General features: G+C 44.3%; 1 protein-coding gene across 3 annotated transcripts in view; it reads left to right on the top strand.

The window, feature by feature from the left end:
• SPTBN4 (spectrin beta, non-erythrocytic 4) overlaps positions 1-24058 on the top strand; it is a 103360-nt gene that overhangs the window by 31580 nt on the left and 47722 nt on the right. For all 3 annotated transcript variants that reach the window (XM_077285567.1, XM_077285568.1, XM_077285569.1), the window contains 9 exons: positions 1189-1347; positions 1429-1731; positions 2591-2741; positions 3769-4082; positions 4661-5220; positions 6258-6395; positions 7175-7931; positions 8640-8842; positions 10907-10997. In XM_077285567.1, the coding sequence (XP_077141682.1) occupies positions 1189-1347; positions 1429-1731; positions 2591-2741; positions 3769-4082; positions 4661-5220; positions 6258-6395; positions 7175-7931; positions 8640-8842; positions 10907-10997 (2676 nt within the window). The remainder of the gene's footprint in view (positions 1-1188; positions 1348-1428; positions 1732-2590; positions 2742-3768; positions 4083-4660; positions 5221-6257; positions 6396-7174; positions 7932-8639; positions 8843-10906; positions 10998-24058) is intronic.

Below are 24058 nucleotides of genomic sequence, written 5' to 3'. Positions count from 1 at the left end.
AACTGTATTTCGGGAAGATTATACATATAATAAATCAATAAAAAATAAAAAGATCAATAAATACCATTTTTAATTACAAGTATTTCCATGTTTCTCTAGGGAATTATATAACTATTATATACTATTTATATAACTTTTATTCATTGCATTAGTACCATTTTCGGGTACATACAGCATTGCCTGTGTGAACCAGGTCCTAAACTGCCTCTACACAGTTGCCCTCTTTTCAATGAGCTTTGCATGAATCAATAGTAAAGGCGACTATAAGAAACTTGATATACCGTATATATTTTATCAAAGAAATTTGTTTTTCTCCATTGATGTCTATTGACGTATGTGGAGAGAAGAGTGAGGGGGAGGAGAAGGTAGAGCAGAAAGAAAAAGATGCACACGGCCCTCTACTGCTGCTTTCTTGTGTTTTATCTCAATCCCATGGCTGGATTCACAGTTACACTGTTCAGCGCCATAGTATATTATGGTACAAAGTGACAGGGAAGCAGGAATCCCTTATATCTGTGTGTGGTGTATATGGGAGATATTATAGCAGCTAGTCTGCTGCTTCTTGTAAGTGCTTTATCTCAACCCCCAGAGCTGGATTCACAGTTACTCTTCTCAGTACCATAGTATATTATGGTACATAGTGACAAGGAGGCAGGAATCCTTTACATCTGTGTGTGGTGTGTATGGGAGATATAGCAGTTAGTCTGCTGCTTTCTTGTAAATGCTTTATCTCAAACCCAGAGCTGGATTCACAGTTACATTGCTCAGTACTGTAGTATATTATGGTACATGGTGACAAGGAGGCAGGAATCCCTTATATCTGTGTGTGGTATGTATGGGAGATATTATAGCAGCTAGTCTCCTGCTTTCTTGTAAGTGCTTTATCTCAACCCCAGAGCTGGATTCACATTTACACTTCTCAGTACCGCAGTATATCGTTCTACATAGTGACAAGGAATCAGGAATCCCTCATGGCTGTGTATGGGAGATATTATAGGGGCTTATCCCATTAGCTCAGAGAGAACAGAAAATTAGAGGGGAAAAATATAAGCTACAAATTCTAAAATTGCCAGAATGTTTATTACTCCTCATAAACACACGCCGCGACGGCCTATTCTGAAAAGTCACCTGGAACGGCAGGTATTCGACAGTGATTGTGACATCCTGGATCCATTTGGTATAACCTAGGCTTGGACATGGCTGGAGAAGGCAGAACATGAGCGTGAGGTTGCTCTTCGGAATGAACTTATACGTCAAGAGAAGCTAGAACTACTGTCCCAAAGGTTTGATCAGAAAGCCGCCATGAGGGAGGCCTGGCTCAGCGAGAACCAACGTCTGGTGTCACAGGTAACACATGAATGGTAGTGATTTTGCAATCATGAGAGGCGATCACACTTTATAATTTTATCTGTTTGCTTTACTTGATAGGATAATTTTGGTTACGACCTCTCTGCTGTGGAGGCTGCCATGAAAAAACATGAAGCCATCGAGGCAGATATCTCTTCCTACGAAGAGCGGATCCAGGTGGTGGCAGACCTGGCTCAGGAGATGGAGTCTGAAGGCTACTATGATATCTGCCGGATAACCGCTCAGAAGGACAACATCCAGAGACAGTGGAACCTGCTGAAAGAGCTGCTCAGCGCCCGGCGGGCCCGACTGGAGCGGAACCTGGCGCTGCAGAAAATATTCCAGGAAATGGTCTACATGATAGACTGGATGGATGAGATGCAGGTCAGTGGCGGTCAGATTTAGTGTGAAATCTGTGCTGATTAACCCCTTCCCTCACCTGCTGTAATAGTACGTGAGGGCCTCATTGCCATAAGTATTATGTCAAGGTGATCACTGGGGAATTGCCACTGTGCCAACATGAGATATTGAAAATGGATGGCTTTAATAAAAAAACTAACTTCCACCTAGAGATGAGCAAAAAAGATTTGTAAAACCCCGATCTGGTGTCCACTTTGTTACTCCGTGGCAGCTGGAAGACACTCAAAAATGGCATGCTGGGTGCTTATTATGGGGTTGTCCACCTTTTTGAAGACATATACGTATATCACTTAAATGCATATATTTTGGGCTAAAGTAATTTATCCAATCACTGTCTATTGCTGGCTGCAGAATTAGTTCGTTAGTCAGCACCATTATTCCAAGTCTGACGAGGAGTTTGTGACTCATTTTTCACGCTTTTATCTGTCTTTTTCTAAGATCTTTTATGCTGATTTGTGACAAAAGACCACATAAAACTTGAATGAAAGTTCCTTTTATGAAATTAGAAATAATAATAAAAAAAAATCAGCAAAACTTTTTTTTTTTAATGAAAGTCCCTTTATGAAATAAAAAAAAGGAAAAATAAATTTTGTAAAAATATATATAATAAGCAACAAAAATAAGTATTTTATTAATAAAAATGTCATGAAAAACGAAGTGTTATATATAAAGAATGGTACATGTAGAAACGGCAGCATGTTCCACGCAAAAATAAAATTTCATATTGCTGCAAAAATTTCTAAATAAAATCCACAAAATTGTGTATTTTGGATAGCATTAAGGGGGGATTACTCGAATGTCTAAGCCTCCCTGTTTTCCCCAGGTTCCCCTGTCCTCTAAAGATTTTGGAAAACATCTATTGGAAGTGGAAGATTTCCTGCAAAAACACAACTTGCTGGAGGCTGATATCGCCGCTCAGATGGAGAGAGTCCACACCCTGAACCAATCTGCTCTGAAATTCACACAGTTCTCTGGTGAGCGCTACTGAATATTATTATAAAGTAAGGGAAGGGTCAGACGGTCGCATAACTCGGACGAGAATCACAACGCAATGCTCGGACTTCCGTCCACTCTCCCGAACCATAGACCCGAGCATGACGGATTCATGTATGCAGCTTTACGCTCAGATTGGACAATCCGGACGTTGCGTTGCAGTACTTCTCAGAGTTTTATGACTGTCTGACACTTTCAAAACATCTGCAAGTCATGTATACATGCCATATCCTTATTCCCCACAAGAGGGCAGTGTAATACACCAAAGCCAATAGGGACCAAATCCAATTCGTATGATCCCACATTCTACAAGGAGCAATATAAAAGGGGTTGTCTCATCACCGACAGATCCCTTTATTATGACTGGCCTCAATCTGACAACTGATCTTGCATTGGACTGCTGGATGTTTGTGTTTTTTGCTTGTTGGCGGGCTCAAATAGTCTTGAGCAGGTGACCCACCTCAACTTCTCATATAAATAAATTAAAGGGGTTGTCCACTAGTATGATATTGATGGGCACTAAGTGAACCACCTTATTTGTGCTCATTTTATAGTATACTTACACAGGCTGATCCAGCATTAGATGAAAGATCTGCGTACTGATCGCACGGACGTTGTTCTCGACAGCACAGATCCTGTTTACACAGTGCGCTGCCGAGAACGATGATAATTCATGCAGGACAAAAGGTAATTTTCCTTGATCTATGAGTGTTTTGCTCGTTTGTCAAGTGATCGGCGGCCTGTTTTAACTGCAAGATTTTCATGAATGAGCGTTCCTAGAACACCTATATGGACCTTAGGTATCAATATCATATATAGTGGACAACCCCCTAAAGGTCAATCAGGGGTGTAATGAAGACTGCACGTGGCACCAGTTGTCTTTTTTATGAGCACTTCACATATCTGAACCACACATCTACTAAATAGTAAATTATATAGAGGAAGAAATCCGATAAGATGCATGTGCAGAATGATTTGCCTATTGAGCGATCACTTTATGTCATACAGATTACCAGCCTTGTGACCCCCAGATCATCTGCAACCGGGTGGAACACGTTAAGAGCTGTCTGGAAAGACTACGGCAGCTGGCGGAGAAACGACGGGGTGAGCTGGAAGAATCAAAGCGTCTTTGGTGCTTTTTGCAGGAAGTGGAGGAGGCCGAGGGATGGATACGAGAGAAAGAACAGATTCTTGCAACCCCACAAAGTTATGGAAAGGATCTGAGCAGCGTCCTACGACTGCTCAGTAAACACAAGATTCTAGTGGGGGAGATCGGAGGGAGATTCGCCATGCTGCAGCAGACCCTGCAAAAAGGGGAGCAGGTGAATACACTGCTTGTGTTATTGAGGTGGTTCAATGATTTAATATCCTCACGATAGCGCATCAATATTGGATCAGCGGAGGTCCGACTCTTAACATTCCGGCAAATCAGGGTCCCATCCATTGTTTGACGTTGATGGTCTATCTTCATATTAGATTGGTGTGGGTCTAATTCGGGAGCGCTGTGTCCTCTTGAGTATTTACCAGGCGCATTAATGTATATTTTCTAGCGGCTGTGCCTGGTATTGAAGCTCAGACCCATTCATTAGCTGCAGTACCAGGCATAGACCATATAAACTGTACGGCGCTCCTGATCGCCTCAATCAGCTGATCATAGACTGGTGCGGGTCTAAGGCACTAAGGCCGGGTTCATACCAGCAATGCCCTGTCTGGCTGCAGATTTACAACCTCACGTTTCTTTGATGCTGCAAGTTCAGGTCTGGAGACTGACGGTAAGTTTGGGCATTGCAGTCCCGTGAAATACTCTTGTGTGAACCCAGCCCCATATTGATGAGCTTGATAGGTATGGGTGGATGATCATATAATATGATCATTATCTTTTGCTTTTTCTGTAATCAAGGTGTTAACAAAAAGACGTAGAGGAATGGTCGGGCTTCGCCAGCGAATGCAGGAGGTGAAGCAGAAATGGGAAAACCTTGAGAAGGCTTCCAACGCTCATCACCTGAAGTTACAAGAGGCCTCCAGCTTCCACCAGTTCAATGCAGACACAGTGGAGCTGGCCGGGTGGCTGCAGGACACCTACCGCCTGGTATCCAGCGATGATTTCGGACACGACGAGTTCTCCACCCAATCTTTGGTGAAGAAGCATCGAGCGGCCACGGAGGAGATAGAGAAGCACAGGGCCACCGTGCTTGGGTTGAGAAAACTGTTGTCAGAGTTGGGGTCCGAGTACCGAGACCAGGTGGACGTACAGATCAGCATCGTGGAGGTGGAGCAGCTGTACGGGGAGGTGGTGGAAGTCGCCTCCTTACGAAGTCAGTGGCTGCAGGACGCATTAGATGTCTACAAAATGTTTGGGGAGGTGAACTCCTGCGAGGTGTGGATAGATGAGAAAGAGCAGTGGTTAATGAAGATGGAGATCCCACAGAGACTGGAGGACGTGGAGGTCGTCCAGCACAGGTGAGGACTCCGCGGGGTACCCGGAAAATTAACACATTCACTGTCATAGCCTGGTAGATTTGATATGAAATGTGAATTTGTGTGCAGGAGCGCTTCTACAACCACGTGGATTGGTCTTTCTCCATTGTGTGTAAAGAGAACCTGTCGGTGAAAAAGTTGCTACTGAAATTAGTAATATAGGTCGTAATACAACAATAAAAATGATACCTGCCTTGTAGTAATCCGATGTGCCAGTGCTGAGAAATCAAGGTTTAAAGTCATATGCAAATTAGCCTTGAACTGCATTGGGGGCGTGTCTACGCACTCAGAGAATATAGACATGCCCCCAGCGCACTACAAGGCTCATTCGCATTTGGCTTCAAATCTTGATTTCTCAGCGCTGGCTTATCGGATTACTATAAAACCGGTATCATTTTTATTATTGTACCAAGACCTACACAGCCATATCACTAATTTCAGTAGTCAAACTGACCTGACAATTTCTACAGCCACTCCTACAACTACAGCTTCAGCCATGCAACCTTGATAGTTCCTACATTTCTACAGAATTAGTGCAGTAATATTTATATTTTTCCATGACTCTGAGGGTTACTTATTAGACTAAGGCTCTAGATTAGCACAAAGCATCCCTTAACGGAGATGAATGAAATCTTTCCCTCTTTTTGTGTTAAAAGGAAACCTGTCAGTAAAGATTTTACTGGTATGTCTGAGTAGGTCCTGGTACAGCAATAAGAATGATACCCGTCTTGTAGTAATCTCACGTACCTGTGCTGAGAAACAAGCAAATTAGCCTGCTAGTGCATTGGGTGGGGGGTGGGTGTAAGTGCACTCAGATTACATTGACACGCCCCCAATGCACTTTCAAGCTCATTTGCATTTTTATTTCAAAAACTCATTGAAAATTCTTTTTTTTTTTTTGATGATTTTCTTGGTGAGTTTTTGCAATTCTACGCCACCAAAAGATCCAAGTGTCTTCGATATCCCAGTCTGGTTTTATACTGCAAGTTCTGGTTTGTCCTTGATGGTTTTTCTTTTAGATTTGAGAGTTTGGACCAAGAGATGAACAGCCTGATGGGCCGCGTCCTGGACGTCAATCAGATCGTGCAGCAGCTGCTGGAGGGGGCACATCCCAGCTCGTCAGAGGTCCGGGCCTGTCAGGATCACTTAAACAGCAGGTAAGGACATTGTTATATAAGGAGCGACCCGCAGATTTGTCTTGTCACATCTAATGCTCCCGACACTGCCTCCGCTGATGGGTGATATGTACCGGCGGTGGCCGAGCTATAGTAATCTTCTGTTACGTGGGGATCTAATGAGCGCGGCTGACCATGTCCTCTTTTACCAAGGTGTTTCACATTTTATATTAAAGTCTAACTTCACCTAAACTGAAAAATTCAATTACGACTTCACTTAGAGGGGTCATTCCCATCTTCTCATATGGTTAGCGTCAGACAGAGCTTGTAAATATAAGCAATTTTGTAATTTACTGCTTATTAAAATTTGCAACCGTTCTTGCGATAATAACACTTTTCTTTTGTTTACATCTTGTTGCCTTGGAGATCGACCACCGCTGGTAGACAGCAGAACAGGCACAGCTCTATTTCTATTGAGCTCATAAGCGCTGTTTTGAAGCTCTTTTCTATTGGGCTTGTCCAGAATCGCTGGACTGCTCTATTATCTCCTAGTCGCAGCTTCAGCACAGATAGCAGCGGTGGTCGGTCTCCTAGGAAACAAGGTGTAAACAAAAGAAAAATGTTAATATCTCAAAAACGGCTGCAAATTTTAATAAACAGCAAATTGCAAAAGTGATCGTTTTTACAAGCAGTACTCAAGTATAAAGATAGGAATAATCCTTTAAGAGAAGATTACATTAATTAACACCACATTTATTGTTTTTTTTTTCATTTATATTGTGGATTTTTATGCACTTACCATTATTATTTTGTTTGACCAGGTGGAACCGTATTGTGAAGCTGGTGGGGCAGAGGAAGGAACAACTTTCCTCCGTCCTTCGCCTACAGAACTATTTCCTAGAATGCAACGAGGTAAAGTCACAGATCCGTGAGAAGAGGAAGTCCATGGAGTCCTCCCAATGTGGCAGCGGGGAGTTGGGTGGGGTCCTTGCCCTGCAGAGGAAGCTCTCCAACATGGAGGCCGCATTGGTGGCTCTTGAACCCAAGTTGGTCCAGTTGCAGCAGGACGCAGAAGTTCTCGCCACCTGCCACCCCACCCAGGCCATGGAGGTGCTGGTGCACTTTGAGGAGATCAGTAGTGAATGGGAGGCTCTTAAGAGAACATTACAGGGGTGCGAGGATTCCCTCACGGTGGCCAATAAGCTTCAGCAGTTCATTCAGGACCTCGACAACTTTCTCACCTGGTTGGTCAAAACACAAACTGCGGTGGCTGCCGAAGAGCTGCCGTCCAACCTGTCGGATGCGGAGAGGCTGTTAGGACTTCATGCCTCCCTGAAAGAAGAGATCAACAGATACGAGGAGGACTACAACAAGATTCAGGCGGTCAGCGATCTTCTCAGCTTGGAGGAGGCTGACCTCCCGTACCTTTCCCTCCAGCAATGGCTTCAGAAGCTGGAAGTGGGGTGGAACAAGCTGATCCAGATGTGGGAGAACAGACGGGAGGTCCTGGTCCAGTCCCACATCTTCCATCTGTTCCTGAGAGATGTGAAACAAGCGGAGGCCTGCCTTAACAATCAGGTGAGACGCGCGGCTTTGTGATCCTTCACAATGGAAAAAAGCAACACATGCTAATCATGTATCTGAATATGGAAGCTGCCACAAAATATATGGAAATAATTGGTATTTTTACATCCGATTTATCCAGCAGAGGACAGAAGGAAAATATGAAGGCAGCCCTGCTCTCAGGCCCTAACAAGGCTTAGGCTAAAGCCCCCGATTCACTATAGATGGCTGGCTGCCAGCCAATCGTTCAGCCGACAACTACCTCGCCTCAGGTGGCAGACTCATTGTCTGGCGGCAGCTGACCTTTTTGAGTCTGGTAGTCTGAAATCTGACATGTTGGGTCCCTATCTCCCCCCCTTCCCCCGCACATTACTGTCGGCAGAATTTTATCGTATGCATCCATCCGACAGACAGTGGCCTTTGTCCAGGGGCCACAACTTCAGTGTGCCGTAAGCTCTAGCAGAGCCACTAAGCTCACTGATTGGCTGCAGTGCTGCAAACGTGACATCAGCGCTGCAGGAGGAGGGGGATGCAGCTGGTCTTTTGCTGTGTCTGTGAGGCTGCATGCTGTCAAAGGGGGCGCAGAAGCAGACATCTTTTGGCCCAGCATGGTTAACAGGCGCCATGTCAGGAGAATCCCGCTCACTGAGCATGTAGGGAAGAAATTATGTATGTTTTCAAAAAAATAAAAAATACAATTTCAGTGTTTGATTGTGGTTGTAGGAATCGGCTCTGGCTCATGTTGAGTTATCACATACCGTGGAAGGGGTGGAAATGGCCATCAAGAAGCATAAAGATTTCCTTACGACCATGGACATGAATGCTCAGAAAGTGACGGTGGCGGTGGAAGCAGGAGAGAGCTTGATACGACTTGGAAACGTCTTTGCAGACCGGGTTCAGGAGAGGATCGGAGCCATTCAGAAAAGGTGAGAGTGACGATAAAGCTGGGTTTATTCTTCGCGATGATGATGGTATGGTATTGAAATATAGCGACTAGAGTTCCGTCATGTTCCATCTACTATATAATTGTCTAAGGGTCACTTCCATCTGTCTATCTGTCCTTCTGTCTGTCTGTCACGGATATTCATTGGTCGCGGCCTCTGTCTGTCATGGAATCCAAGTCGCTGATTGGTCTCGCCAGCTGCCTGTCATGGTTGCCGCGACCAATCAGCGACGGCCACAGTCTGATTAGTCCCTCCCTACTCCCCTGCAGTCAGTGCCCGGTGCCCGCTCCATACTCCAGTCACCGCTCACACAGGGTTAATGCCAGCGGTAACGGACTGCGTTATGCCGCGGGTAACTCACTCCGTTACTGCCGCTATTAACCCTGTGTGACCAAGTTTTTACTATTGATGCTGCCTATGCAGCATCAATAGTAAAAAGATCTAATGTTAAAAATATGACTGCTCCATGCAAGCGGCAGGTTCCGGTGCCAAGGATGGTATGCGAGAAGGACCTTCCATGATGTCACGGTCATGTGACCGCAACGTCATCACAGGTCCTGCGCTCATACCAAACCTTGGACCGGAAGCTGCCGCGTGCACAGGGCCAGGACTTCAACGGGCCTTCGGAAGGTGAGTATATGTTTGTTTTTTATTTTAAGTGTGTATACTACGTGGCTCTGTGCTGTATACTCCGTCGCTGTGCAATATACTATGTGGCTGGGCAACATACTACGTGGCTGGGCAATATACTACGTGGCTGGGCAATATACTACGTGACTGGGCAATATACTACGTGGCTGGGAAATATACTACGTGGCTGGCCAATATACTACGTGGCTCTGTGCTGTACACTCTGTCGCTGTGCAATATACTACGTGGCTGGGCAATATACTACGTACGTGGCTGGGCAATATACTACGTGACTGGGCAATATACTACGTGGCTGGTCAATATACTACGTGGCTGGCCAATATACTACGTGGCTGGCCAATATACTACGTGGCTGGCCAATATACTACGTGGCTGGCCAATATACTACGTGGCTGGGCAATATACTACGTGACTGAGCAACATACTACGTGACTGGGCAACATACTACGTGGCTGGTCAATATACTATGTGGCTGGGCAATATACTACGTGACTGGGCAATATACTACGTGGCTGGCCAATATACTACGTGACTGGGCAATATACTACGTGGCTGGGCAATATACTACGTGACTGGGCAATATACTACGTGGCTGGCCTATATAATACGTGACTGGGCAATATACTACGTGGCTGGCCAATATACTACGTGGACATGCATATTCTAGAATACTCGATGCGTTAGAATCGGGCCACCATCTAGTATAGAGATAGATAGAGATAAAATATAATGGTCACCACTAGAGGGAGCTTACTGCATACGTTAAGGCTATAGCGTTCAATGTGTAAGGCTACTTTCACACTTCCGTTTTTGGGACTCTGTCACAATGTGTCGTTTTGGGAAAAAAATGTATCCTGCAAATTTTCCCGCAGGATGCGTTTTTTTTCCCATAGACTTGTATTGCCAACGGATCGCGACGTATGGCCACACGTTGCGTCCGTCGTGCACTGGTTGCGTCGGGTTTCGGCGGACCGTCGTCACAGAAAAACGTTCAAGGGAACGTTTTTCTGTACGTCGCATCCAGTGTTTCAGACTGTGCATGCCCAGCAGGAAATATCGCTCTCACAATCTTTCCTTACCCTGCAGTCTGACGGAAATGTGAAAGCACACACTTCTGTCGGTACGTCGCGCCGACGCTTCGTGACGGCCCCGTACCAACGGAAATGTGAAAGAAGCCTAACCTGTATTCAGTAAACTCCCTCTAGTGGTGACCGCAGGTAACCACAGCTACATTAAATCCATATTTGTGAGCGATTGGAGTGACAAACCATATAAATATATAGTAGGTAATTGGAATGGTCATGTATCGGTAGGATATACCATCATTATATGATTGGTGGATGTTTGACCTCCCAAAAGTCGAAACAATACTGTATGATATTTTTTATTCACTAGGAGCCAACGTAATATGGCCCTGGCTCAGAAATGGCTGCAAAGACTGAAAGACCATCTACAGCTGCAGCACTTTCTGCAGGACTGCAATGAGGTAAGACCTTCTCGCTTTCCATGTTGAGTTTTCAGTGGTGTAAGCTGCTTTTTCCTACATCACAGACTTATTTGGGGCACATTAAGGTGACTCTACAAGTAGCGGGGTTGTGAGGTGTGACCCCCACATGTTTTATAAATTGCTGTTTTTTATGCCCTTTTTTTCCCCTATATGAGCCGAAATAAATAGAGGCTGTGTAATACGAGATTGCAGTGGAAATTCAATTTTCTGTGTAAATTGACCTTTACTATAATGGGGGCTTTCACCCTTTTACCCTTTTTGTATGTAACATCTGTGTTTTTTGCTCCTTGAAATCGGCCTTAAATCTGACCTTACCACGATTAAAGACAGTTCTATATCCAAAACGCGTAATTTTTTTTGCCTTGATGCAATATTTTTAATGTACCTGGGACCTTTTAAGCTGTGTTCATAAATTGGTGAAGTTTTATATCCAAATGTCTATTTACCCTTATGAGTATAGTTACATTGACGATGTTTTTTTCGACCGTAATGAGCATAGCTACATTGACGATGTTTTTTTGGTTTTTCATTTTTTTGTTATGGCTTCTGGACTGCTCATAGACTTTAAATGTCTGGGTGAGCCACATATGACTCTGAAGTGATGTTTTAGAATGTCACTGCAGAATAACAAGCTTCAGGAGCCGGCTGTCAGACACAGCCATACTCCCCACAGAGAAGGCAGAGATGTTTTAGTTCTGTTTCTGCCTTCCAGATCTCTGTATACACAAATGCTGTGTTTTCAGTATAGGAAACACTGACAACGCTTCCTTGTCTGGGTGATCACTGGGTGTCGGGATGGAGCAGGATCTGCTGTGTACTAGCAGACCCAGATCAGCTCTGCAGTTCAAGTAATAGACTAAATCTGCCCTATAACTGGGGCTAATATACTAGCCCCAGTTACAGGGGAAGTCAGCCATAATAAATAATAATAAAAAATCACCACCAGTTCAATTGGCTGTTTCTAGCCCGCCACCATCAAAATAGACACAAATGTGGAACACAGTTTTAGGCCTCGATGGTTTTCTGTGTCACAGCCGCTGTGTGACACCATGTTTACATCTATGCATTTGTAGTACGACAGGGGAAGAAACGCTTGTTGGATTTTTTTTTCTCACATATTTTGCTTGAATCCAGGATATAACAACCTCCATGAGACGCTGCATGAAATCCAAAGCTCACGGAGTAAAAGCCCTCTATCCCTTTCCCATTCCGTTTTTGCCCTTTTTTTTTTTTCCTCACCTTCTTCCAAGAACAATAGCTTTCTTTTTATATTTCCATCCACGTGGCTGTATGAGGGTTTTGTTTTGTTTTGTTTTTTTTGCAGGACGAGTTGTAATTTTGAGTGACATTATTCATTTCACTGGAAAACGGGAAAATCATAAATAATTAACCGGGCAATGTGGTTATCCTTTTAACTAAAATTATGACGATAACAAACTTTTATAAAGTTGTTTTGTTGTTTTTTTTTTTAAAGTGGTAAAAAAAATCATAAATTTGTTTAAAAAAAATTTAAAAATGCATTTGTGTCATAATTTTCTGAGACATGTAACGTTTTTATTTTTTGACCGATGGAGCTGTGTGAAAGCTTATTTCTTGGGTGGCGAGTTGATGTTTTTGTTAGTACCACTTTGGGGTAAATGCCATGTTTTGAGGTCCTCTTATTGCATTTTGATTGTGGTGAGCCCTTATTTACATGCTGTGATGTGCTGCCGGCAACTATGATTTTTATGGTGGTATAAAATGTTTTAATTAACCCGTGAGTTATCTTGTGTAAATGGATCTTAACAGTGCAGGCCCATAACTTTCAATGGCCGCCATAATGTAGAACCTTACAAGGCAAATTTAGATAAAAATCATGACTAAAAAAAAAACCGCATAAATGTAAAACCTCATTCATACGTTTGTGTTTTATACATACCCATTATAATCTGTGGATATGTTCACAGGCTCATCGTCAGAACCCCAGCGATCACTATGTTGTGCCTAATCCTATGGACAGGAGATGGCGCGCACATATATACACACGTGGTCAAAATTGTTGATACCCCTCGTTTAATGACAGGAAAACCCACAATGGTCACAGAAATAACTTGAACAAATGAAAATCAGACATTGCTTTTCAGCCATGCTTTCACAGAAATTTAAAAAAATAAATCTCATGAAATAGGCCTGGACAGAAATGATGGTAGCCTTAACTTAATATTTTGTTGCACAACCTTTTCAGGCCATCACTGCAATCAAACGATTCCTGTAACTGTCAATGAGACTTCTGCACCTCTCGACAGGTATTTGGGCCCACTCCTCAAGAGCGAACTGCTCCAGTTGTCTCGTGTCTGAAGGTTGCCTTTTCCAGACAGCAGGATCCAGCTCTTTCCAAAGACGCTCAATAGGACTTAGGTCAGGGCTCATAGAAGACCACTTCAGAATAGTCCAATGCTTTCCTCTTAGCCATTCTTGGGTGTTTTTAGCTGTGTGTTTTGGGTCATTATCCTGTTGCAAGACCCATGACCTGCGACTGAAACCAAGCTTTCTGACACTGGCAGCACATTTCTCTCTAGAATCATCCCTCGATAGTCTTGAGATTTCATTGTACCCTGCACAGATTCTAGACACCCTGTGCCAGATGCAGCAAAGTCATTAAACGAGGGGTACCAACAATTTTGACCACGTGTGTATATCTTCATAGCATATTATTTATAAAAAATATATATAGAAATTTTAAATTTTCACACCAGCCACTGAGGCTTTTTTTTCTAGTTTGCAGCAGACTCTTTGTCATCAGAGGCAGGATATCACAGTTCACCTTGTCCCCCTTCCTTCACAATGACCTTTGCACACGCTCATTAGATGCTTTGGTACAAAAAAATAGGGCTTGCATTTGTTCATTGTGGCTAATGTACATGTGCATAGCTCTGAACCATCTCGGGTCAAGCATGACATTGCCCATTTGGGAGAGCTGTCCCGGGAGGTCAGAGCAATGTCTTTTCTTCCACTCACTGTGCAATGTCTCTCCTCCCTTGACTTCGGGATGGCGGCCGGTGCTGACGTCTCTCTGCTCTCTGCAGATGTACATTCAATTTTCTTGACATTTGGTCTCGTTGGGATTCTAACGCCCAACCTGTATCATTAGAGGCAGTAGCAAAACCTATAAGTCACAGGCTGCACTGACAAGTATAGAAGTGTTGTGGGAGAATTTTCTCTACTTGAATGTGCAGTGTAGTCTCCTAAATTACAAGTGGATTGTACTGGTACATAGAAATACATCTCTATAGATCAGTGCATTTCTATGTACCTGTATTGTAGAAGGAAAAGAATTGGCCAATCTATGCGCGAAGTTACCTTCCTTTTTTCATAGCAATTTTTGCAAATGAATATTTCATGTGTACATTATATAGCGCTTTTTTCCCATTTTTTCCTATTTCCTATGGCAGCAATGCAGTTTCATTGTTCTAGAGTAATCCTTCCTTGTATATTATGGTGCAACCTTACTATTTGTTGTAGAAGGAAATGAAGCCAATTTTTTTTTTCTATAAAACTGCTAAAAATAATGAAAAAAATTACAATAATTACATTTTTAATGCAATAAAAAAAAATCAGAAATCAGCAAATAACATGAACATATTTAGTGTCCCTGTAATTGTACGAACCCATACAATACAGTGATCAGATTATTGATGATGAAGTGGCTTAAAAAAATGTTGTGATTTATTTTTTTTTCTCCATCATAACTATAAAAATGTAACTGAGGCCAAAAATGCTGTGGTTTTTTTTTCTGCACATTACATTTACTGTAGGTGCCTGCTCCAAACTAGTCAATAAGAATCTTCTCTGGTACGGTAATTGCGTTTTATATGCATTTTTTAATGCATTTTCCCCCCCATGATTTAATGTGTTTTTCATGCAGATTTAAAGTAGCGTTTTGCACTTAAAAATACAAAAAAACTGTTTTTTTTACATGCGTTTTTTTCAGGCTTCATACAGAAGCTTATGGAGAAAAAAATCCACCAAAAGCGCAGAGTTCAGCAGCGTCTTTAGACGACAGTGTGTGGATTTTTTGTATGAAATCACATTCACTTTGCTTGGACACTTAGGCTGTGTTCACACGTAGCGTAAACGCTTCACTTTTTCTGCTGCGTTTTACTCTCCAAAAAAAGTGGATGTGATTTCATAAGAACTCCGGCCCACTGTATGTCTGTTGAACTGTGCGGCTTTGGTGGGGGTTTTTTCTTTCTCCATAGGCTTCTATGGGATACCTGAAAAAAAAAAGTTGCTTTTTTTTTTTTTTTTTACAAGTGCAAAATTAAAATTAAAACGCTGCCTCAAAATCTGTGAAAATGCAGCAAAAATGAAAAATGCAATAATTAGAGAAGAGTATTATTACCTAGTTTACCTGTACAATATGTGCAAACCCCCCTTACACTATTTGCGCAATGTGTGAACATGGCCGTACCGACACAAAAAAAAAAAAAGCAATAACTCATATAATGAAACTTCCAGAAATTGAAAAAGTTCTGGCAGCTATAGCTATCAAGAAATGAACAAAAAAAAAGTGGGAAAATTACAAGATTTCCATGTTTTACTTTCAATACAGATTGTTTGTGATATCTAAAAAAAAAAAAAATAAATAAAAAAAAAATTAACACACAAGCCCGATGTAAACATTAGGTGGTTTTTCCCTTTATAACCTTGGTGGCTGGTCACCTTTTCCTCCCGCGGTCCTGCGCCTCGCTGCCCGGGATGTGATGTTCTGCTCGTGATTTGGATGTACAGCTTTATGGGACTTGTCAGGAGGCATCTTGTAACAGATGACGGCACAATCTGTCCTCTCGGCCTGATGTACATTTTGTTTTCAGACACCGCAGATACTTCAGCCCCTCTCATCCTAATCATCCACCGGAAAACCATGCTTTAAATGAATATAAAATGATGGTGGGGTCTCCGTAGTCGGACCCCCAATGATCCAGCACTTACCACCTATCCTGTGGATAGAGCACAACGTCTTCTTACTGGAATAACCCTGTAATTCTTCTAGAACAGTGTTTATGCAAATATGATGCAATGACGGAATTACACTTTTTTTTTTACCATTTCACCCCAGTTTATCCAGTGCATTATATTGAATGGAATGGTGTTATTCAAAACTACAATTAAAAAAAGTTCTGGCTTTTGGGAGAAGAAGAGAGAGAAAAATCAAAAGCGCAAAAACGATAATTGGGCTTGAAGAAAAGGTCTTAAAAGGAGCACTTTTCTTTCCTTTTTTTTGCATTTCTCCCTTTGGTAGCCATGTTTGTATGTGTAATGATTGCAGTAACATATTACCGGTTGCCATCATCTGCCGTTTTTAGCAGCGCTCCAGTCAACTCCGGCATCACGTGACCGATTTGTAACCTGCTGGATCACGCATTGTCTTCTGTTACCTTCTCGGTGCAAACCTATGAGATTCGGAACAAGGCCCTCTCACTTTGTTCTGAGACCCGTAGACTTGCATTGTGAGAATTTAAAAAGTGATCTCAGCTCCACAAGAACAACACTGTGTGATTTGGCAGGTCACAAAGGCTGTCGCATGACACTGGAGTGGACTGAAGCTCTGCCTAAGGTCTCTTTCAGAAGTCAGTGTGTCCAGTATGTGTATTGAGTTTTCACACGTACCGGAGACCCTTACACACAGACACATTCAAGTGAATGGGTCTGTGCACATGTTAGTGCGTTTCCACGGACCGTGTGTACGTTTTTTAACAGCAGCATGGTCTGCAAAACGTCCCACACACGGATGACACATAAATGACATCCGTGTGTCATCAGTGTGACACGTATCGGCACCTGGGAAGCAGTGGTACCCGGGTGCTGAAGACTGCTTGCATCATTCAACCCTGCTTGTGCTGAGATCAGCGCTAGCAGGGGAGAGAATGTTGAGAGTTATATTCAACTGATAACAGTGAGAGCAAGCAATGGCTGATGGGACTACTACTCCCATCAGCCTACACCTGTTGCTGCTAATAAGGCCGGAGTCACACTACAGCGAGATAAGGCAGAGTCTCGCAGGTTAAAAACAAGCTCTGGCACCGGCACTCCGGAGTGCCGGTGCCAGAGCTTGGTTTTAACCTGCAAGACTCGGCCGTATCTCGCTGTGTGTGATCCCGGCCTAACAGTGAGAGCAGGAGGCGGATGATGGGAGTATCCATCAGCTGACGCCTGTGCTATAATTAAAAAAATTAAAAAGCAGTGTTCCCCTGTATTTTTGATAACCAGCCAGGCAAAACTGACAGCTGTGGGCTGCCACCCTCAGCTGTCAGCTTTAGCAAGACTGGTTATCAAGAAAAGAGGGAACTACAGAGTTTTTTTTTAAACTATTTAAATAAATAATTTAAAAAAAAAACCTGCGTGGGAATTCCACCCATTTTTGACAAGCAGCCAAGTTAAAGCAGGCAGCTGAGGGACGGTATTCTCAGACTGGTAAGGGGCCATGGATATTGACCCCCCAGCCTAAAAATGGGAGCCTGCAGCCACCCAGAAAAGGACGAATCTATTAGATGTGCCAATTCTGGTGCTTTGCCCGGCTCTTCCCACTTGCCCTGTGGCGGTGGCAAGTGGGGTAATATTTATGGGGTTGATGTCACCTTTCTATTGTCTGGTGACATCAAGCCCACGGATTAATAATAGTGAGGTGTCTATAAGGCTATGTTCACATTTCCGTTGTGCGGTGCAGTGTCGGCGACGCAACGCACAACGCAAATGTAAACGCATGCACAACGCAGCGTTTTGTGACTCATGCGTCCGCTTTTGCATGGTTTTTGGCGCAGAAAAAACTGCATCATGCAGCGTCCTCTGCGGCCTGACGCATGCACCACAGTGACGCATGCGTCACAAAATGCAAGTGCAACGCATGTCCATGCGCCCCCATGTTAAATATAGGGGCGCATGACGCATGCCTTGCCGCGGCTGCGCCTGACGCAACGCTAATGTGAACGTAGCCTAAGACACCTATCCATTACTAATCCTATAGTTATATGGTAAATAAAGACACCGCCAGAATAAAGTATTTTATTTGAAATAAAAACAAAACACAGGGGTGCCGATGGGTTGCCATGACAGCTGGGGGTCGGCTGATGACCCGTGTCCCTGTCATAATGATACTTCTGTCAAAGCCAGAGTTTTGCTGGCGTTCATAGTAGATTGTGATTTTTACTATAGCTAGTAGTGTTGATGCCCTATGTGTAGCACAAGCGATCGTATGATCACTGCTTCAAGTCCCCTAAGGGGACTAATAAATACAGCAAAAAGTGAAAAAATATTTAAAAATATGTAGAGTAAAAAAAAAACTCACAAGTTCAAATGTAAAAAAAGTTCAAAAATAAAAAATACACATATTTGGTATCGCTGCGTTCGTAAAAGTTCGATCTATCAAAATATAAAGCAAACTAATGCTATCAGTAATTGGCGTAATGAAAAAAAATCAAAAACGCCCAAATTAGATTTTTTAAGCTGCCGCAACATTACAATAAAATGCAATAAGAGGTGATCAAAACATTATATCTACCCCAAAATGGTATCAGTAAAAAAGGCAGCTCGGAGTGCAAAAGTAAAAAGTAAGCCCTCACACAGCCCCAGATGCCGAAAAATTAAAACGTTACAGAACTCGGGAAAAATGGTAACAAAAGCAAAAATGTTGTTTTCTTTAAAAGTTTCTGAATTTTTTTTTCAACACTAAAAGAAAAATAAAACTATACATGTTTGGTATCTGCGTACTTGTACTGACCTGGAGAATCATATTGCCAGGACAGTTATACCATATAGTAAACATAATAAATAAAACTCCCAAAAAAACTATTGTACAGTTGCACTTTTTTTTTGAAATTTTTACACACTTGGAATATTTTTTTCCCACTTTCCAGTGAATCACATGATAAATTAAATGATAGAAAAATATTTAGAATTGAGAGTCCTCAGTGGTTGATACCTTTTAATGGCTAACTAAATTAAATGATGTCATTCAAAAGTACAACTCATCCCACAAGAAAAAAAACCCTCATACGGCTATGTGGATGTAAAAATAAAAAAAGCTATGGTTCTTGGAAGAAGGGGAGGAAAAAACAAAAACAAAACAAAAAACAAACACACAGAAAATCACCCAGGGTTGAAGAGTAATTTTAGCACAAGGATTACAGCTGAATGCTGAACACGTCATGTGCGTCGTACGATATTCTTGCAGCTATGTAATCCACAAAAGATGTCAGCAGCTGAGGAAAATTGTCACATTGCCATCATACGTACTTTAATTTTACTGCACGTATTAAAGCAGCTTTGTCAGATCTCATCTGTAAGCAGCATGGAGTAGAGGGTAAGAGGTTGAACTCACGGATATACCATTTTCTATAATGTTATATAGTATTTTTATGTAAAAAGTTGTTTAACTGCTGACTGGACTTACTGAAAAAGTCTATGATTCTGTGCAGAGTTATAGCTAGGGTTTTGGTTCAGGGGGGTGAAGCTTCTGAGTGGGCCCCTAACCAGGTAACCTTGATTACCACTCAGTGACGCGCCCTAATAATGGAGGAGAACCTCAGCAGATGACCGCGCTATTACTGAAGATAATCTCTACTGTATATAAAGACCAACATGGATATTTCCACCATATGGTCAGTGGTAGATACCAGTCCTACAGAACATATAAGAGATCACAGCACAGTTACAGACTTACCGCTGACGTTCTCTGATGGAATCGTTCACTTTTCCCGTCTTTTCCATCTGGCCCAGACCGACATGACAACTTCTTCCAGCCAGGACTTGTCTGCAGAGATTACAGCAAATACACATTTCACTTCTCACATTCCAGCCCCATCACCATTTATTCCAAACCTGCACAAACTCCTCATCCTGCTGATACCCCAATACTGAGCCGCTGCTGCCGTATGTGTCACTATTACTGCCCCTGATACCCCAATACTGAGCCGCTGCTGCCGTATGTGTCCCTATTACTGCCCCTGATACCCCAATACTGAGCCGCTGCTGCCGTATGTGGCACTATTACTGCCCCTGATACTCCAATACTGAGCCACTGCTGCCGTATGTGTCCCTATTACTCCACCTGATACCCCAATACTGAGCCGCTGCTGCCGTATGTGTCCCTATTACTGCCCCTGATACCCCAATACTGAGCCGCTGCTGCCGTATGTATCCCTATTACTGCACCTGATACCCCAATACTGAGCCGCTGCTGCCGTATGTGTCCCTAATACTGCCCCTGATACCCCAATACTGAGCCACTGCTGCCGTATGTGTCCCTATTACTCCACCTGATACCCCAATACTGAGCCGCTGCTGCCGTATGTGTCCCTATTACTGCCCCTGATACCCCAATACTGAGCCGCTGCTGCCGTATGTATCCTTATTACTGCACCTGATACCCCAATACTGAGCCGCTGCTGCCGTATGTGTCACTATTACTGCCCCTGATACTCCAATACTGAGCCGCTGCTGCCGTATGTGTCACTATTACTGCCCCTGATACCCCAATACTGAGCCGCTGCTGTCGTATGTGACCCTATTACTGCCCCTGATACCCCAATACTGAGCCACTGCTGCCATGTGTTCCTATTACTGCCACTGATACCCCAATACTGAGCTGCTGCTGCCGTATGTGACCGTATTACTGCCCCTGATACCCCAATACTGAGCCGCTGCTGCCGTATGTATCCCTATTACTGCACCTGATACCCCAATACTGAGCCGCTGCTGCCGTATGTGTCACTATTACTGCCCCTGATACTCCAATACTGAGCCGCTGCTGCCGTATGTGTCACTATTACTGCCCCTGATACCCCAATACTGAGCCGCTGCTGTCGTATGTGACCCTATTACTGCCCCTGATACCCCAATACTGAGCCACTGCTGCCATGTGTTCCTATTACTGCCACTGATACCCCAATACTGAGCTGCTGCTGCCGTATGTGACCGTATTACTGCCCCTGATACCCCAATACTGAGCCGCTGCTGCCGTATGTGTTCCTATTACTGCCACTGATACCCCAATACTGAGCTGCTGCTGCCGTATGTGACCGTATTACTGCCCCTGATACCCCAATACTGAGCCGCTGCTGCCGTATGTGTCCCTATTACTGCCCCTGATACCCCAATACTGAGCCGCTGCTGCCGTATGTGACCCTATTACTGCCCCTGATACCCCAATACTGAGCCGCTGCTGCCGTATGTGTCCCTATTACTGCCCCTGATACCCCAATATTGAGCCGCTACTACCGTATGTGACCCTATTACTGCCCCTGATACCCCAATACTGAGCCGCTGCCGCCGTATGTGTCCCTATTACTGCACCTGATATCCCAATACTGAGCCGCTGCTGCTGTATGTGACCCTATTACTGCACCTGATATCCCGATACTGAGCGGCTGCTGCCGTATGTGTCCCTATTACTGCCCCTGATACCCCAATACTGAGCCGCTGCTTCTGTATGTGTCCCTATTACTGCACCTGATATCCCGATACTGAGTGGCTGCTGCCATATGTGTCCCTATTACTGCCCCTGATACCCCAATACTGAGCCGCTGCTGCCGTATGTGTCCCTATTACTGCCCCTGATACCCCAATACTGAGCTGCTGCTGCCGTATGTGTCCCTATTACTGCCCCTGATACCCCAATACTGAGCCGCTGCTGCCGTATGTGTCCTTATTACTGTGCCTGATACCCCAATACTGCTGCCGTATGTGACCTTATTACTGTACCTGATACCCCAATACAGAGCCTCTGCCGTATGTGTCCCTATTACTACACCTGATACCCCAATACTGAGCGCTGCTGCCCTATGTGTCCCTATTACTGCCCCTGACACCCCAATACTGCTGCCGTATGTGTCCTTATTACTGTACCTGATACCCCAATACTGAGCGTCTACCGTATGTGTCCCTATTACTACACCTGATACCCCAATACTGAGCCTCTGCTGCCATATGTGACCCTATTACTGCACCTGCTGTGTGGTTCTCTGTTCCCTCTAAATTGTAAAGCACCCCTCTATAATATAGTAATGCCGTGCCGAGTGCAAGTGCCCTAGAAAACAGTGCCCATATTTTGCTCCCTAGAAAGTAATATTGCCCTGTATGCCCCTTTGATAGTCACAGTAACCTGAGATCCCCTATAACAAGAAGTGCCCACTTTACATTTAATAATGTCCCGAGTCTGCCCCCCCCTGTACAGCTCCCCTATACAGTATAATGCCCTCTCACTGTATAGTACCATCCACACAGTATACTGACCCCTTAGTTACCCCCAAACTGTTTGATGGCTCCAACACTGTATGATGGCTCCTTCACTGTAATCTCCACACTGTATGATGGCCCACTAGATGGCCTCCAAATAGTATAATGCACCAGATCATCCTAAATATAGTATAATGCACTCCCCATAGGTCTCCATATAGTATAATGCACTCCCCATAAGCCTCCATATAGTATAATGCACTCCCCATAGGACTCCATATAGTATAATGCACTCACCATAGGCCTACTCTATAGCACAAGGCAGCACCCATAGGCAGACTCTATAGCACAAGACAAGATAGTATAAGACAGAACCCCATAGGTAGACCCTGTAGTATAAGACAGCACTCCATAGACAGACCCTATAGTATAAGGCAGCACCCCATAGGCAGATCCTGTAGTATAAGGCAGCACCCCATAGGCAGACTAGTAAAAGGCAGCACCCCATAGGCAGACCCTGTACTATAAGACAGCACGTCATAGGCAGACCCTGTAGTAAAAGGCAGTACCCCCATAGGCAGATTCTGAAGTATAAGGCAGCCCCCTATAGGCAGATCCTGAAGTTTAAGGCAGCACCTATAAAAACAAATAAATAATCACCTCTCTTCCACCTTGTTCCAACGGTGCTTCGACCTCCCGCTCATCTTCTGACAGCGGGCGCCGTGTGGTGACGTCATCGCGCCCACTGTCAGTGTCAGTGACGCCAGACGCTGACAGGGGGATGATGGGAGAAGGAGCGCATCGCTCCTTACCTCATCAGTGTGGTGACGGGCGGGGGACCCACTACTGGCACCGCCCCCCGGCCTGCTCAGGGGCCCCATAGCGGGCGGCAGAGCAGGGAGATCGATTCTCCCTGCTCTGCTGCAGAAGGTAAGTGTATCGGCGCATGCAGCGCGCCGTTACAGTAGCGTAGCTCCGGGTGGGCCCCCTCTGAGCACTGGGCCGGGGGCAATGGTTCCCCCTTCCCCCGGTAGCTACGCTGCTGAGTCTGTCTTTTCCTGTAAACAAATCCCTGCATGTCCGGCTCCCCCCACAAATACATTGAGAAAGCATGTGAGTCCTGCTTTTCCACACCCACACATTGAGGTGGTCTGGGAGTCCTACTTTCCCTGCCCACACATAGAGGTAATCGTAATCTGAGAGTCCTTCTTGCCCCACCCACACATTGAGAAAGTCTGCAAGTCCTGCTTTCCCTGCCCACACATTGAGGTGGTCTGGGAGTCCTACATACCTCGCCCACACATTGAGAAGGTCTGGGAGTCGTGCTTGCCCCACTTACACATTGAGAAAGTCTGCCAGTCATGCTTTCCCTGCCCACACATTGAGGTGGTCTGGGAGTCATGCTTCCCCCACTTACACATTGAGAAAGTCTGGGAGTCCTGCTTTCCCTGCCCTCACACTGAGGTGGTCTGGGAGTCCTACATGCCCCACCCACACATTGAGAAGGCCTGTGAGTACTGCATGCCTTGTCCACACATAGAGAATGTCTGGGAGTGCTGCATGTCATACCCACATTTGGAGAAAGCCTGTGAGTCCTGCATGCTCTGCCTACACATTGAGAAAGCCTGCGAGTCCTGCATGCTCCGCCTATACGCTGAGAAAGCCTGCAAATCCTGCATGCTCCGCCTACACACTGAGAAAACCTGTGAGTCCTGCATGCTCTGCCTACACACTGAGAAAACCTGTGAGTCCTGTATGCTCTGCCTACACACTGAGAAAACCTGTGAGTCCTGCATGCTCTGCCTACACACTGAGAAAACCTGTGAGTC

This window comes from Ranitomeya variabilis, chromosome 2, assembly GCF_051348905.1.
Source record: "Ranitomeya variabilis isolate aRanVar5 chromosome 2, aRanVar5.hap1, whole genome shotgun sequence".
NCBI lineage: Eukaryota > Metazoa > Chordata > Amphibia > Anura > Dendrobatidae > Ranitomeya > Ranitomeya variabilis.
The sequence above is the reverse complement of the archived record's forward strand: the minus strand, read 5'-3'. Positions and strand labels throughout refer to the sequence as shown.